Here is a 15,550-nt window from a genome sequence, read left to right as displayed (position 1 = left end):
GTTGCATGTCGGACAGTGGCAGGGATGCAATAGCGTAATGATTGGTAGTGATGTGCTGGGGTCGATGAAAAGGATTTCAAAGCCACTGGCTGCTGTAGTGTAACTGAAGAACTATGGTTGTTTGTTTTGCTTGAGGGAAAGGGGAGGACATGGCTTAAAATGTCAGGGTGATCTGGTAGTCGCTGGGGAATACCGCCTGAGCTGTGCTTTCTTCATCCCACAGTGCTTCACATGCGCCACCTGCAGAAACAGACTGGTACCGGGCGACCGGTTTCACTACATCAACGGAACAATCTTCTGCGAACGCGACCAACCCAACGCACATCTCAACGGGCACTTAGGCACACTCCAGAGCAACCCCATGCTCTCTGACCAGAAGGTGAGTGCTTGTTGTGCTGAACAGTAGCATTAATGTTGCAGTATATCTGTCTGGGGGCCCAGTGGGTGAGCGGAACGGTTCAGCACTTGCTTCCATGGTAGAGGTTTACAGGGGTTTTACTTCAGTGCAGCATGGGGCCTTGAGGTTCATGCGAGTATCCATCTGCAACCACCTTCCCATGCATCTTCTGAACCAAAGTTCATTCCTTATGGCTGAGACTAATTTGCTGAATATTTTATGTTGATTGAAGCGGGTGGGAGTTTTTGATTGAAAATATGCCCCAGTCCTGGACACCACTGTTGCAGACAAGACGCCAACCCTCAGAGTGGTCTACAAGAGCAGGCAGGCAACTACATTACTGCTCCCACCTGGCCCTGCTGCTTGCCTGCTGTACAGCACAAGTAGTTGCCATGACCGTGCCTTGTTCTGGTGCCAAATGTGGACAGGGCAAGTTGACTCAACTTGATGAATGCAGGCCTAGGTTATTGGCTACTTGAAGCCAGCACCCACTCCCCGATATTTGGTTTCATTTGTTGAATGGTGTGCCATTGCAAGACATGAATTCCTCGATGAGGGGATGAACACTTGGAGGTCCAATCGGAATCTGCACTGAGATTCTGCTGCACTGTCCTTGCTCTTGCCACGTTTGGGAGATCTGAGCCTCCTCTTCTGAAGCCAAATGCACTGATTGTCTTCAGGCTGTACATATTCGCTGGTTAACCCGCAAGCGTGTTGGACGCCACAGGGAGGATAGCTTGGGGGCAACGTGCTCGCCTTGGAAGAAAGACCGAGCACCACAGGTTCGATCCCCGGGTCCACGCTTAGAAACCTCTGGGTATTAAGCGTGTTCTAAATGATCTAACATATATCCGATCATGGAGGAGATCTTTGTTTGCTGGGCTAGTCTAGCTTGGTTGGGAGGGGGTGCTCGGGCCTTGTGATGGCCCACTCCTGCTATACACTTTGCTGGAGCTGCGCTCAGTCTTGTTCCAGCCCATTTCCTACGGAGCACCCACTTTAGAAGATATTTAGCAACCCACAGTGGCAGCCTGAAATCTCAAATTACCAGCCTCCAAGCCCCATCCCCCAATTGACTAATTTTCCTGTAGCCCTGACCAACTCTGTAGGCTTTCACCAGTCAGGGTGATGCCCTGATGCCCTGCAGAGGACTCGAGCAAGGAAAGGCTCTGGCTCTCATGGTAGTTAAATTTATGCCAAGGTCCATGTGCAGTTTCTTGTATCTCCTTACCGGTCTCCACCAACCGAGCAGTTGTGCGTCTGGCAATCCACAGCCGGGTGGATAGTTTTCAAGAGTAAGCTTTTGTTCTGACATGGTACCAGCCTGCATTTGAAAGTTTGAATCCTGGCAGGGCCAGCTCGAACCTTCTTTATTGCTGGGAACATAGAAGTGCCTACCCCTAAAATGTGATTTAGGCGTTCAAATCCCAGCAAGGTAACTGATCGTTTCCTGCCTTTGTCATATGTGTACCCACTTAAAGTTGAGGGCAAACGCACTATGTTAAAATCAGTACTGTTAGTGCCAAAAAGATAAAATCAGTACCGATTAATTATTTGGGTGACATTTTCTTCTCGTGCTTAAAAACGGGGGTAATCTGGCATGAGGCGCTGACTTTACAGAAAGTCGGATTTCCCAAACTACAACATGATGGAAAGGTCTTCCTGTCCCTGCCTTAAGAACCAGTAACGTTTGACTTACATATATTGTTTCATGTCGCATTCATTTGCTTGTCTGTGGCAGATGTTCCTATTACCCATTAATGACTCAATTTATTGATCTCAGGATGCGAGGTCTGAGTTGTTCCCCCCCCCCCCCCGCCCCCTTGGGATGCAGGCTTGCCAATTCAAAGGCAAGTGCTCATCTAGCGAGCTATCCTGCTCTGCCAGGGCCCTCGGAACGGCCTTCCAACATGATATCCTTGCGCCCTAATGGAATGAGAAGAACGTGACAATACTGCTTTTCTCCTGCAGGTGTCACTGTCTGCAATACTTTGAATGACATCATCGGGTGCAGATATTTACAATTGATTTAGCACTGTAGGGGAAGTATAATGGAGAGCAGGGTTTAAATTCTGCAAGATACATTGACGTCTTGTCACTGGAATTATGTAATAAAATGAGTCCATGATATTCCTGTATTCCTTCAAAAGAACGGAGGATTGACTGTTTTGATCTCGATTTTAGATTAAACTATTTTAGTATTTTACAGCACATTGATTAGATTTATATAAGAACTTTTTTCATCGCTCTTGCCAACTTAAACTACAGGTTTAAAATAACCAGTGTTTGTGCCACTAATGACACGTATTTAAAAGGTTCCATAAATGCCTGTGATTTTCGGAGGCTGCACAGGCGCTACCTAGGCCCTGCTCCCAAATATTTGGCAGCACGTTAGCCCCGCCCCCTCCCCATTTGATTTCTTATCCCACTCAATATCTGAGTTATTGTCGCATTGACCTCCTTAGGCAGATTTAAAGCCCAGCAGAGGCTTCATGCTTGACGGCTGAAGCGAATTAACTTCGCTATGCAGAATAAACCTCCGATTTTCGGATTCTAGGTTGGGGTACGCTTTAACTAGACATTCCATCTGTCAGGGTTTAAGGTAGCTGGTCCTTTTCTCCTTACAATGCTAGTCTGCCCTCCGCCCACTGGTAAGATGTTGCTGTACTGTAACCCTGCCACCAGCGCAGTCGCCGCCCACCTCGGGTGCACGCTCGCCATGTTTGTTTATGGGGAGTCTGTATTTTCTCTTCATATGCTTGGTTTGTTTCTTTGAGGGCGGGCAGGCGGGCCTGGGCATGCATTTCACTCCAGCCACCCGAGTTTGAGTGCGTAATGCCGTTTCCTCTTCCCCGGCTCAACCCGGAGTTTTCTTTTTTTGCCTGTTGGGGCTGGACGGGGTTGACAACACTCCCGCCGAGGAGCCGCCATAATGAGGCAATCTGTGGTTCCTTCCCATGCCCTCGCGGCCCAGCCTCAATTAGCAGTCCCTCCACTCCAATCAGCCGTGGGGGAGCCTCCAATGTGACATTGTTTCCTTGTTGCGGGTGCGCGCGCGGGCGGCAGCGGGGTCCGAGCAGCGCAGGCCCGCTCCAGGCCCCTTTAATTAGACCCTGAATGGCGCTGTGTAATTGCCTCGATATTACCCCCTTTATGGGGCCGCCCGAGGCCTGCGCCCAGCACTTTCCATTAACTTCCTCTTTCGTGGGGCCGGTTCGAACATAAAGGAACTCCCTCACCCGAACTACTGGGCTTCTGTGATTAATTGGACATTTTTGCCGCATGCCCCCTGGTCAATTGGGAGTGGGGTGAACAGGCCACAGTGTTGAAGGGGTTATTTATTTGTGGCCTGTTCGTGCCAAGGCAGATTTATTGCCAGTCCGATGCTTTTTAAGTAGAAAGTGAAACCCGTTTCTGTCGAAATCCATATTTGCATACGCTAAACGTGTTTAATCATTTAATATCAGTTCACAAGAAAATGTCTGAAAATACTTTGGTGCTGGAAATGGAAGGGTATTGCAATAACAGACCCCTCTCACCAATTATTTTTTGCGGAACAATCGAATGGGTCTGCACGTTGGATCATGCAAGTGAAATCATGCAAGTGAAATGGCCGACGTCTCGGCACCTGTTCATGTAGCAGGCGGATGATGCGGGCAGAGGTTTATATTGTATCCATTTTGCCACAGAATGAGGACGTCCCAGGGTGGCCTTTGGAGAGCGGAGTAGCGGCTGATCCGAAACCTTATGTAGGGGCTCCAAAGTTCACCAGTTCGGCTGGAACTCGAAGCTGGAGTCTGTTGGGCGTATTGTAGCCGTGTTGGGCGTATTGTAGCCGTGTTGGGCGTATTGTAGCCGTGTTGGGCGTATTGTAGCCGTGTTGGAATCATTCGATCAGGACTGCATATCGCACACAATTGACTCGTGTGTGCCTGGGTGCGGGCATGACCACCATCGCCTAATGAGCTAGTGTGAATTTGATCATAGGTGGAGCAGCACGGGGTCTGCACACAGGTGTTTAAGGCCAGTACGACACTAGCTAGGTTACAGGGTGTTCTAGTCAACGTGCGCCGCCACTAAGATATCCACAATCGCTTGAAGTATTGGCAATGAATTGCTATATTCCACATTAACGAGGAGCACATGGAACGCCACTCTAGCCCACTGGGGCCTGTGCAGAGCCTAATCAACTCCGCCGTTATCTGATTCACCAGTTTACACTTTAAGCAGCCGGGTTGGTGTCGGTGAACCATGATGCGGACCTGTGTGAATCAACTGATGGACGGCTATTCAAAGTGTTGTCGGCGTCTTGAAAAAGACCTGTATGGGTCAAACACATGTTGTCTGAGACACAACTCCTTGGCGGTTGAGATGCAACTTTTGAATGTGGAATACAGATATAAATTGCTAATATTGCGAGTGGTGGAGGATATCTTACTTTAGCCTGTAGTGGCAGCGTACGTTCACCTAGCATATTATCGGAGGTCTTTACGAAAGCAGATGAAGACCCCCATCCACGCACAATGTTTTCGACTGTGGCGCACATATCGAAATAAGGGCCAGAGCACTGCAGCATACCTTGCTTAGGACGAATGGGGAGTATGCCTGCTTCCTCATGGGCCCCTGGTAGCACGCCAAGGCACTGTTTTGGGAGGTGTGGTTGCAGGCTAAGGAGGGAGCTTAGGGGATGTTTGAGCACCGTCCTAACTCTATTATAATGCACTGCCGCTTGGTGCCCAGACCGTGGTTTTTTGGGGTGAAGAACCAAGACCTAGATGTGTGGGCAAGCGGGTACCCTCCTTTTCCTGCCACTGACCCCTGCTCATCTAAGGGCAGCGCTGCTGCTCTGCATTATGGCGTATCCCGTATTCTATATCAATCACGTATTCACTGTTGCATTTTGTAAATGAATGCGGCCGAATGCCTTCCAAAATAAATCTGGTGCAGTGGGCCTTCCCACCGGCGTTGCCCAATGCCTTTAGCTACCTGGCCCCCTCACCGGCGCTCCCCATAACAATGTGTCCCTCCTCTCCGATACAACGTCGTACACAGCCTACTTTCTTTCATGGGCATCTGTCCCACTCAAGTTATGACGATAGAGTATTTCTCCTCTGCACTGTTGGTACCACTGTTGCTGCCATTTTAATTTAACTGATAAACTATTGTGTGACCACTTGGGCCTTGATAACTGTTTTGTAGTTTAATATGAATATGCTCATGCCTGTGTGCAAAGCCACTGACTAACCACTCATTTTCTTCCTTTCTCCCTTTCTCATTCAATCTTTCCCCCTGCCGCTTCTCAATTTTTCCCCACGACAGGTTTGTTAAGAGGAGGAAAGATGTGCGAGCCCTGGTGCCTTCAGTTCACACGGATTTTCTCTCGTTGTTTACTTTTTTTTGCACAAATGTCACGCTTGTGTTGTGGTGCACACCCACCGTCTCGCCGCTGAACCACAATAACTTATTTTTTAATAGATACAAAATAAATAAAAACTTGATGCATTGCTTTTATATCAAGCGTGGGAGGGACATTGACGAGAACCTGAAGACCTGGATGGAGGCGGATGGACTTGGCCTGGCCTAGATGGTAACACACAGAAGGAACTTTCCCTAGCGTGTTTTCCAAAAGTTAGCTACAAAAGGCATTTTTCCCCGGACGAGGATTTTTGAACAAGATACAAAGGGACCCTTTTGTGCATCACTGATCTTCAAAGACTATTTCTTGGAATATATATAAAATATTTTCGTTTAAAGTGACAGTGAAACCCATGCCGTAACTTTCTATGTTCCACTTATGCTTCTGCCCCTTCTGTTTTCCCTACCAAGACATGGCCTGTGTAGAGAAAACTGCCCTAATTTGACGGTTACACTGCCTCCCCCTGGCTGTAATTGGTGCCACAACACTACCACCTATTTTCGTGCATCCTAGACCTCCAGTGGTGGTGCTCGCCACCTTTGCATGCTCTTCCTTCATGAGGTGTTCCTGACTTGTTTGTGAAACAGCTGATCCTGGTTGGGATGAGTTTTGGGACGATAATTTGGAGATACTGAAGATTTTTACTTGAAGGGTTATTGATCGGAAATCCGTTAAATGTTGGCAAATTGCTTTGCCAGCCTAAACCTTTCTATGTAAAATACAAACATGACTTTGTTCACCCATGTCATAAATTCCCATCCAGAGGCCATTTAAATACAAGTGTAAGTTGCATATTGAGATCAGTTTAACATTAATGTAGCATGGCATGCAAAACTGACGGAGCACCTTTTTGTCGGGGTGCTCGCAAGGAATTGGGGGTGCAACTGTTGTCCAGGGCCCACCTGAACACCAATTATTTTTTGCACAATTCTTAAACCTGCCACCTTCCTTTCACCCGGCTGTTCATTTTCCCTTTTTCTTTGAGTGAAATTGCTTTTCATTCCGATTCAAGGCTGTAATATTCCATGCAAGTCGCACACTTGTTTAGATTGGCCCGATTGCGGTCTGGTTACTCTGCTTTGACTTCTACAAAAGGTTACTTTTTTATGTAGTACAGGAATGCAGGTATATTTGACAATTTACAGGTACATGCAATCAAGTTGGGCCAATCACAAGATAGTTTCTTCTGTAGATGTTGTGCCTGCTAGTAGTGTAGAGGTTGGGCCTGCTAGTAGTGCATTGGCGCTTTTGGCCATGCCTATTGGGCAGTGTCCCACCTCATGGCAACATTTCACACTAGGCAGGTCCTGATGGTGCAGAGCTGCAGCGCCTCCTAGGGACTGCTCACTAATCTGAACTTTGACCTGAATGCACTTCCATAGCAGCTGCCAAGACAACCTGTTTACTTTTTGGTTCACCGATTGTCCTATCCCGAGAGCAACACTCTTAGCCCCTCTTCTCTTTTTGCACTGCTCGGAATGCCCCTATTTTTTACTACCTATCTTGCCCAGTATTAACTTTCACTTGTCCACCCTCTACTATTGTACAAGAACCAATCTGATAGTTGCGGAATGTTGGTATTGTGTTGCATACATTGTACAATAGGCTGTTAAGCCATCACCTCAGAAGCACTAAATCCCAGCACCAACATGCAAACCACATGCCTACTCATTGGGACAAAGAGGTCCATATTCTCAATTAAAGTCAAACATGCTTGAGGGAAATTCGAGACATGGCACTTGTGTTCCGCATTCTGTAGCACTCAAGTTATCTATGCTTAAAGCAGGTAACACGGGACACTTCTTCTTTTGTATCGTCTTTAAATTTAAATGTCTCACTTGAAACTTGTACTGTTACTTTAAGACTAGCTGAGTCTATTGGACAGTTTCCTTTTGCAACCTTCTTTGAGTGTTGTGGGGTTGGCCAGTGCTGCTCTTGTGGTTTTATGCTCTTGCACCCATTTCCTGCTACACATCGCCTAGGAAATGCACACTATTTGGATGCTTTAAAGGAGCGCGTTGACCGGGAGCCACCTCGTTTATGCAATCACAATTGGCGTGTTGCGCACCTAGTTGCAATGCTATTCCTTCTTGAGGCTCCTCGGTTGGAGGCTTTGAGCAATCAAGAAGCAAACGTCCAGTGCCCTGCCAGGTGTTCATGTGCAGTTGACCGGGTCCTACCTGTTGCAGTCAAGTGTTTTGTCATGACTTTTTGTTTGTCCCTCATACGGATGCCAGTGTGTTCATCTCAGGTGGTGTTCCAAAGGTATTCCATAAACTGGGACCTTGATTGAGCATTTGGAAAGTAGCCTGGGGATCCTCTTGTGATGCTTGCTGTGCGGGTCTTTACCTGTGGAGCGAACCAATCTCCTCAGGACGAGACTGTCGTGTTAGTGGTTGTAAGGAGTGATTTTAGAGAGCCATGGCTTCTAGCAGCGCCACTGCCTACCGAATGGATTTGATCGAATGTCTTCAAAATATATAATTTAGATTTCGGCTTTTAGAACTCGGATTGTCCCATGTGAACATGTATTCAATTATTTAAGTGCTAATTTGAGGATTATTTCCTTGGGACACAATGGTAAATATTCTAAATATTGGATCTCAATCTTGCCCCATCCCTCTTGGTGTCAGGACCGTATGTGAAATTTCTAGGAGAAGGCAAGGGACAGTTTGTTCACTTTGAAGGTTAACAACATTGTGGATTGTACTCATGGCACACTTTGAAGGCACAGCCACCTCTGGAGGTCTTGGTAAACATCTGGATATCGGGTGGCATAGGTCAAAGTATATTGGGAGCATTGTTTTGCTATAGCTTAATGGAGTGGGCTTCCACGCTAAACACTGGCACCCCATCCCCTTTCACTGTACATATTGGCAGCAGGCACAAATGGACATTCCTGCTATAAAACCGTTGTACAATAACTACCGTGTAAAGACATTTTCGATAATTTTGTGTGAAATTTGTTTCTTTTCGATTGTACAGTTTTGTTCGTTTTTTGTTATGGGGGGGACCTACTGTATATGCAATACCAGCTGGGAGAAAAAATAAGAGAATATGTAAATATTTTAATAACAGTGTTGTGCTTTTGTCAGACTTTTGTCTTGATTTCCTTTGGCTGATTTTTGGGATTCTGGTTCTGGAATCACCGAAAGCAAACTGCAAGTTTAAGAAAACAGAATAAATAATGTTGCTTAACTAGACTGCACTTTTTTTCCTTGTAATCTTTCATTGAATATTAAAATTCCAGGTTTCCATTAATGTGCAGTTTCGTTCTTTGGCAACTGATCTGTCATGTGTTATGATGATCCACAATGCATTGTCTGTTGAACTATAAATGTAGCTTCAAACATGGGATTGCAATGGGAGTTCTGTTGGCCAGGTAGCGCTGGTTTAATGGGAACTTGGACTCGCAATGTGTTAATGGCTAGGCACGACCACTACATGGCAGAATAGAATATTTGGATAATACTAATTTGACCCCTGATGAGTGAATTGACACAGCAGCATCTCTGCTCACACGTAAATTTACTTTTGGTAACCCACACCTCCACAGATTCAGAATATACTGTGAAACACTTACAATTACATTCTTGGGATTTTCAGTTTCCCAAATGTGTGTGTATATATTGGAGTGCTGTCCCCATTAGTACCCGCTGCCATCATTCCACCCAATCCGTACCCTGGAATTTCTGGACTGCAATTGGTGGTTGAAGCCCACGTTCCTGGACACCTGATGGCTGTTCCCTGCATGCTGGACATTAGATTTGTCTGCACCCCCTGAGCCCCCCCTCTTCCCCACTTACCTGCTGGTCCGGCCTCAGTCGCTCTGGCGGCAGGCCCTTCTGCTTGTTCCTGCACTTCTCCCTGTCCCTCCACTGGCTATCATGAAGCATGCAGGAATATTGGCCCCAAAGCCCCCCTTTGTGTCCCCATAGCTGCCATCTTTGTGCTGATCTTTCCTGTGCTTGATGGACAACCCTTGTGTTTGTGCACCCACCCAAAGGACATTTTTAAAAGAAATGTTTTAAAGTAACACTTTGCTCCGGGTCCATCTAATGCATGGTTGTTCAACTCCAGGCCTGGAATCCTGACTGGGTTTTTGGATATATGAGAACAAATTTGCATACATTTAGAATTGTTGCATGCACATTTATCTCATGAATATTAATGATGGATTTCCTGAAAATCTAGTTTCCGGCCCTCGAGGCCTGGTGTTGGACAGCCAATCGCATTCAGCCACACGTTTTTGTTTTTGGGGTGTGGCTTGGCTAGTACCAGCCCTAAACCCTCTTTAGTCTGACCTTTGGGCTAGGGCTAGTGGGCTATTACAGACCAGGCCTGCCCTAAAGGCACAGATTAACACAATGTAAGAATGATTCTAGAAATGTTGAGAATTGCCCAAGTTGTAGTTCCTGCAATTCTTCCAAATGCTACTTTTCCTGATTAGTCCATCCAACTTAAATTTAAAACTGTCCCTACTAAACGCACCACATTATAACACTGATAAATGAGCTCACATCAATACTGTGAAGTAGGATGAGCTTTATGCTCGGAAATAACTTCAGTTGCTGACTATATTAAAAGTGAAGAACTTAACATTCTTTCTTAGTTTCAACAGTCCACCTTTGTCTAGGTGCATGCGCCCAATCTTTAAAATCAAACTTTGAGATTTGTCAAAATAAGTTTTCATTTGACTGTATAGGAAATCACAGGCAAAAAGCATGTTTTGGAATCATCCTTTTCAGCATGAAAACATTCAACAAATGTGGCAGGAGTTCGGATTTGGTCAATACTCTTCGATTTGAGTGAACTAGCAAGCTCAGGAGTTGCAAAGGGCTCGCATTTTGATGTGCCGTGTTGCATAAACTTATTGGGGGCTTGCTACGTCAATATGTCATGGTCTATATATGTACTGAACGAGTTTTAACCTAAAATGATTGCTGAAAGACATAGTTAAATAACGGTTTTGATTCTCAAAAATGCATCAATTTGCCATATGTTTGGCACATGCCCTGGCTTTACATTGTGAACCCTGAAAAGTCCAAAAATGTAACTAGTCCACTCCAGTTCACTGATGTATGCCCGCACCTGCGCAGTAAGGTTTGAGGGATGAAACCGAAAGTAGTACATATCACAAACTGTTACACACTAATCCTCTACAGCCCCCTAACAGAAACGTGCACAAGTAAATGTCATAACCCAGCTACTGTTTTACAAAATGTATCTATGCAGATAATTCCCAAAATATTCAGCACACCAACAAAACAATTTTGAAAAAATCATTGTAAAAATATGATCGTAACCGTTCCAACCTAAGTCTGTCTGCGTAACTTGAATGCAAGCTGTATAATACGGCCATAGACAACCAGTGGGCTTTCCTTTAAAAAGTTAAGGTTACCTGCAAAGTTAGTCTACACATGTTTGTAATGCCAAAATTAAGATGTAACCACTAAACAGGAAATAAAACCAAAATGAGCCATGGCAACATAGCACCAATGTATCTTACAGCAACATGCCAAATGGCAAACATGCAATACTTTCTAAAACACTGCAAAGTAGATCATACCTCTGGTAAACCCATTAAACAAGCCCACGATGAACTAAAAAAAGTACTACAATAGTCTACTACATTGGTCACAAAGCACCTTTTACATAAACGAGCAGACCTATAGCAGCAATGAACAAACCCACTTAACCAAGAACAAATACAAAACGGGGGCGTTAGGTTCCAACAATATTGGTTTAATTTGTTGTGTTGAATAATTAAACATGTTTGTAGACTAACCTGTAGAAACCAGAATTTAAATACAATCTTTCTACAAGGGTGCACTTTGCAACCTGGATTTGAGTTGATAAAATCGGCATGCAACTTGAGCATCTGAGCAAAAGTTGACATCTTTTTTTTTTTTAAAAAAAAGCTTTTATTTCCAAAATCGCAAGAAAAACTGCTGCCTAGCTGCCAGTTATTCAGCCAGGCATGGAAGTCAGGACAGCACTGAAAGATCGTGAACACAGGTTAGCAGATTCCCAAGCAGGGCTTGCACTACCCAACCCAAAAAACAAAGAGCAATGGAAACTGAACACCTGCTCGTACAGTCGCTGTCCAAAATTACACAAATCCCTCAATATGTTGCACATCAATAATACGAGGGGCACATGGGTGCAGCGTACACTGCCAGGACCATACAATCTGAGGCAGACCCTTTACGAGGGCGTTTTGGCAATGGACCTCACCTGCATCAAGGCATTCCAGGCCCCCACATCCACGCTTTAATCCCTCTGTAAACCGCTCTGTACCAGACGTGACAGTCCATCTTCGCAAATCCCTCCACAAAGCCGTCCAGGCCATTGCAATGTCTACCTTTGTCTAGCATGCAAATCAAATCTTTGATCTTGGTGAGGTGTGCAGTTTTTCTCATTGCTTGGAGGCAGGCTTTTGTGGGCCACAAATGCACCTCTTTACCGCTGTAGGCAACTTTATCTGCAATTGCCACCCACAATCTCAGAACCTCTGGGCAACTCCAGAACACACATGTCTGCCCTCCCATCAGCACATCTGGGACACCTGTGGCACTTCTGCAAGCAACAGGGATATTTTGGGTAGGCTCGGATATGTCATATAATTCAGTTTAAAACCAGTGTTTCTGGACACGTTCCTAGTTTAAGGTCTGCACCCACTCCACATCTGTGAAGGACCTGCCCAAATCTGTTTCCGTCTGCATCTTAAGGGCAGTTTCGGCCTACTCCTAACCAGTTTGTACACTCTAAGCAACATTACTCCCATCCGACATATCGTACACAGCCTTCAGAACCGGATCACGCTCCAGGCATCTATTACGAATCTCCTTCAATAACAATAATACAACAGGAATTGGTCCTTGTGTATGCCAGTAATCTGGGTCAGACATTTCTTCCCTTCCAGCGTCGAGTGGCCATCCCTTTGATCTCCCAGTATTGCCTGACCTATGGAACCTCCCTGCAGCATGTGCCAGGGAGAAATTCCGAGAATATGGGTCCACAGTACCCAAAGCTTCCATACCCTCTGCCACATAACTTCACAAATGCCAGGTGGGGCATGTGTAGGAGTGTGGTCTCCGGCACCCACAATACTTCCTTCAGAAAATGTTAAGGGAGGGTAGCAGTAGACCCCTATCCAGGGACGGCTCATCTGCCAACCAGCCCATTACAAACTTCAGCTGTCCAGCCAGGAAATATAATTCAAAATGAGTGATTTTTTTTTTCTTCCCCCCTCAGCCCCACTCTTGTAATCCCCCTGTAATATAAACAACGTCCTATTTCTCTGGCCCTTCCAAATGAAGTCCCTAATGGAGTCCAATTTGCCAAAGAACCGTTGGGTGTTGTGAAAAGGGACATCGACTAAGTGCTAGAGTTAAATTCAGATCTTGAGAAGACCAAGCGGCTCAAGAGCCAAAATAAAAGGCATCCGAGATGACGGGCAGAAGTGTCGAGTACCTTTCTGCAATGGCCACCCTTCTGAAATCTGCTTCCCGTTCTCACCCTGGCCCTCAGCTCAGTATACTAGGCATACCCACCCAAAAAGCCTTCTGATGTCAAAACACTGAAGGGTCTCATAACCAGTCCCACCTGGCTGAATCAAAGGCCTTGACTGCATCGAATGAGGCAATCGAACAGTCCAAGTCCTTAATACTATCTGATATGGTGCTGTCTCCTCAAATGCCACGTAGTGTTCCATCCCGGAACATTCCCTGTCTGGTCCAGGTGAACCAGAGCACTGATTACTCCCTTTAGTCTGGCAGCCAGCACGGCTGTTGGTAGCTTACAGTCCTGATTGACCATGGAGAGATGTCTATAGGAGCTGCAGTCAACGGTGATTTTGTTTGGTTTAAGCACTGGGACTATAATTCCCGTAGACTGGTGGTTCAGACCCTGATTTCATAGGCACCAACACCTGGCATACTCCTTCGTAAACTTACTCTAGCAAGCCAACTGTCCTTGTGGTCTTCCCTGATGGGTGTGCATGTATAACAACCAGCTATTCAACTGAGCGTGCACCATCCAACATGTCCCTCTGGTCCACATCTGGACTAGGCAGTTCTATGTGAGACGGGGCTACCCTACATCCAAGTTGATAGTCTCCGTTGCAGACATATACAGTTTAATAGTATTCGGAGAATACTGAATTAATCCCTTCCTACCCATACCTAATAACCCTGTCTCATCCCGTATGGCACTAATTTCCCTCCCATCTTCCCTACTGCACAACCATGCCAACGCCCTCCACATGCAACTTCCTAGTTTACTCGACAAAGTTAAATTTACCAAACCGATCACAGGCTGCAATTCTGTCAGGTCACCTGATTGCACCCATGTTCTTGCATCCCTGTGTTCGAACACTGTCTGCCATGATTCTTGCAAGGGTGCCCACCTATCCTGCTAATGCCCCCCCGCACACCTGTCTTGAAAGCCTCCCACAGTTATCTATTGCATCTCTCAGGTGTTCTCTAAAAGCATACAGCAGAGCCTCGTAACCGCCAGGTGGTAATCTGTGGCCTACCCTATCTCCCCAACCACGTAACCATCAAAGGAGCATGATCAGAAAGCACCCTAGCCCGATGGGAAACCTCAACAAATTACCCCATTATTTTGTGCACCCCTGAAAATGTAATTATGCAGGTATGCATGTAGAGCACAAAAATTGGGGCTTTTTAGCCAAAGATCTGTGGGCTCGCTCTACCTTAAACCCCTGCAACACCACCCCAGGGCGCACCTCCTTCAACAGCAGGTTCGCCACATAAATTGGGTCTGGACCTTCGTCCCCCTCGAATTTCTAGGATCCTCACATTGGTCCTCGCCCTGCCTGCCGCGTCTTTGGTGCAACATTACAGCTCCTGCACCTTCTCAGTAGGCACTGCAATTTCTGCTTGATTGCTGGCTACACCGGCTGTTCTCCTGCGACAATGCTTCAGTGGTCCCAAGCTGGTGTGCAAGAGATTGTCCTGCCACATGATGCCAACATCGACAGTGACTGTTTGAATCTTGTGCTGCAGGTATGTTTGTAGTGTTGCGATGGCCGCCAATATCTGTCCTCCCCCTGTTGGCTCTGGAAGTGTCTGACCTGTGTCACCGCTTCTCCCTCCGAGTGAAGGCCACCAATATGGCCTGCTTGGCCCTAGCCCAGCTATGCTTTTCCGGCATATGTATGTAGTTAGTTGTGGGGCTTTAGAGGTTCTAGCCCGACCAAGACCATCTGCTCATATTTCTGTCCCCATGCCCAGCACAGGCACAACTCCAATGCCTGCTGTGTAGACAGAGGCAATCCGCCCACTTCGTACTCTCTTCCACCGCAGAGCAGGGCCAGACCTCACCGCCAATCACTCTCCACCTGGGGTCCACTAGATGCCATAGGTGACTGGAGCAATGTCCTAAAATCGCGCAGGCAGCAGGACCACCAAGATCAGCACCAGTCTCAAACAAGCTGCTTCGCCACTCTCCCGCTGCACCACGCAGCGCCTCTAGTCCGCAAGGCAAAAGCATATGGTGAGAAGTGCAGAAATGTTGGCGAGAAAGATTAAAAAAAGGGGGAAGGGAAAGGGTGCCGTCTTTACGGCTCATACAGTTGCGGTCTGTTTGCAAGCCAAAATCATGCCCCACCCATTACCATAAGTGGGCCACAGCAGACCCACACTGCCCCCACAGGAGGAGACCAGGAGACAGGGGACACCGGCAAAATTATGGCTGTCGAACTGCTGAGT

General features: G+C 46.5%; 1 protein-coding gene across 3 annotated transcripts in view; it reads left to right on the top strand.

The window, feature by feature from the left end:
• Nucleotides 1-9,074, top strand: part of LOC138471944 (LIM domain transcription factor LMO4-A) — a 44,878-nt gene extending 35,804 nt beyond the window's left edge. For all 3 annotated transcript variants that reach the window (XM_069609822.1, XM_069609823.1, XM_069609824.1), the window contains 2 exons: nucleotides 224-379; nucleotides 5,717-9,074. In XM_069609822.1, coding sequence (XP_069465923.1) covers nucleotides 224-379; nucleotides 5,717-5,725 — 165 coding nt within the window. In that variant the 3' untranslated portion in view covers nucleotides 5,726-9,074. The remainder of the gene's footprint in view (nucleotides 1-223; nucleotides 380-5,716) is intronic.
• Nucleotides 9,075-15,550: the final 6,476 nt, after the last annotated feature.

Source organism: Ambystoma mexicanum, chromosome 8 (assembly GCF_040938575.1).
Source record: "Ambystoma mexicanum isolate Mex_15411 chromosome 8, UKY_AmexF1_1, whole genome shotgun sequence".
In the NCBI taxonomy this organism is placed as follows: Eukaryota; Metazoa; Chordata; class Amphibia; order Caudata; family Ambystomatidae; genus Ambystoma; species Ambystoma mexicanum.
Note: the sequence above shows the minus strand (reverse complement) of the source record. Positions and strands in the feature narration are given on the sequence as shown.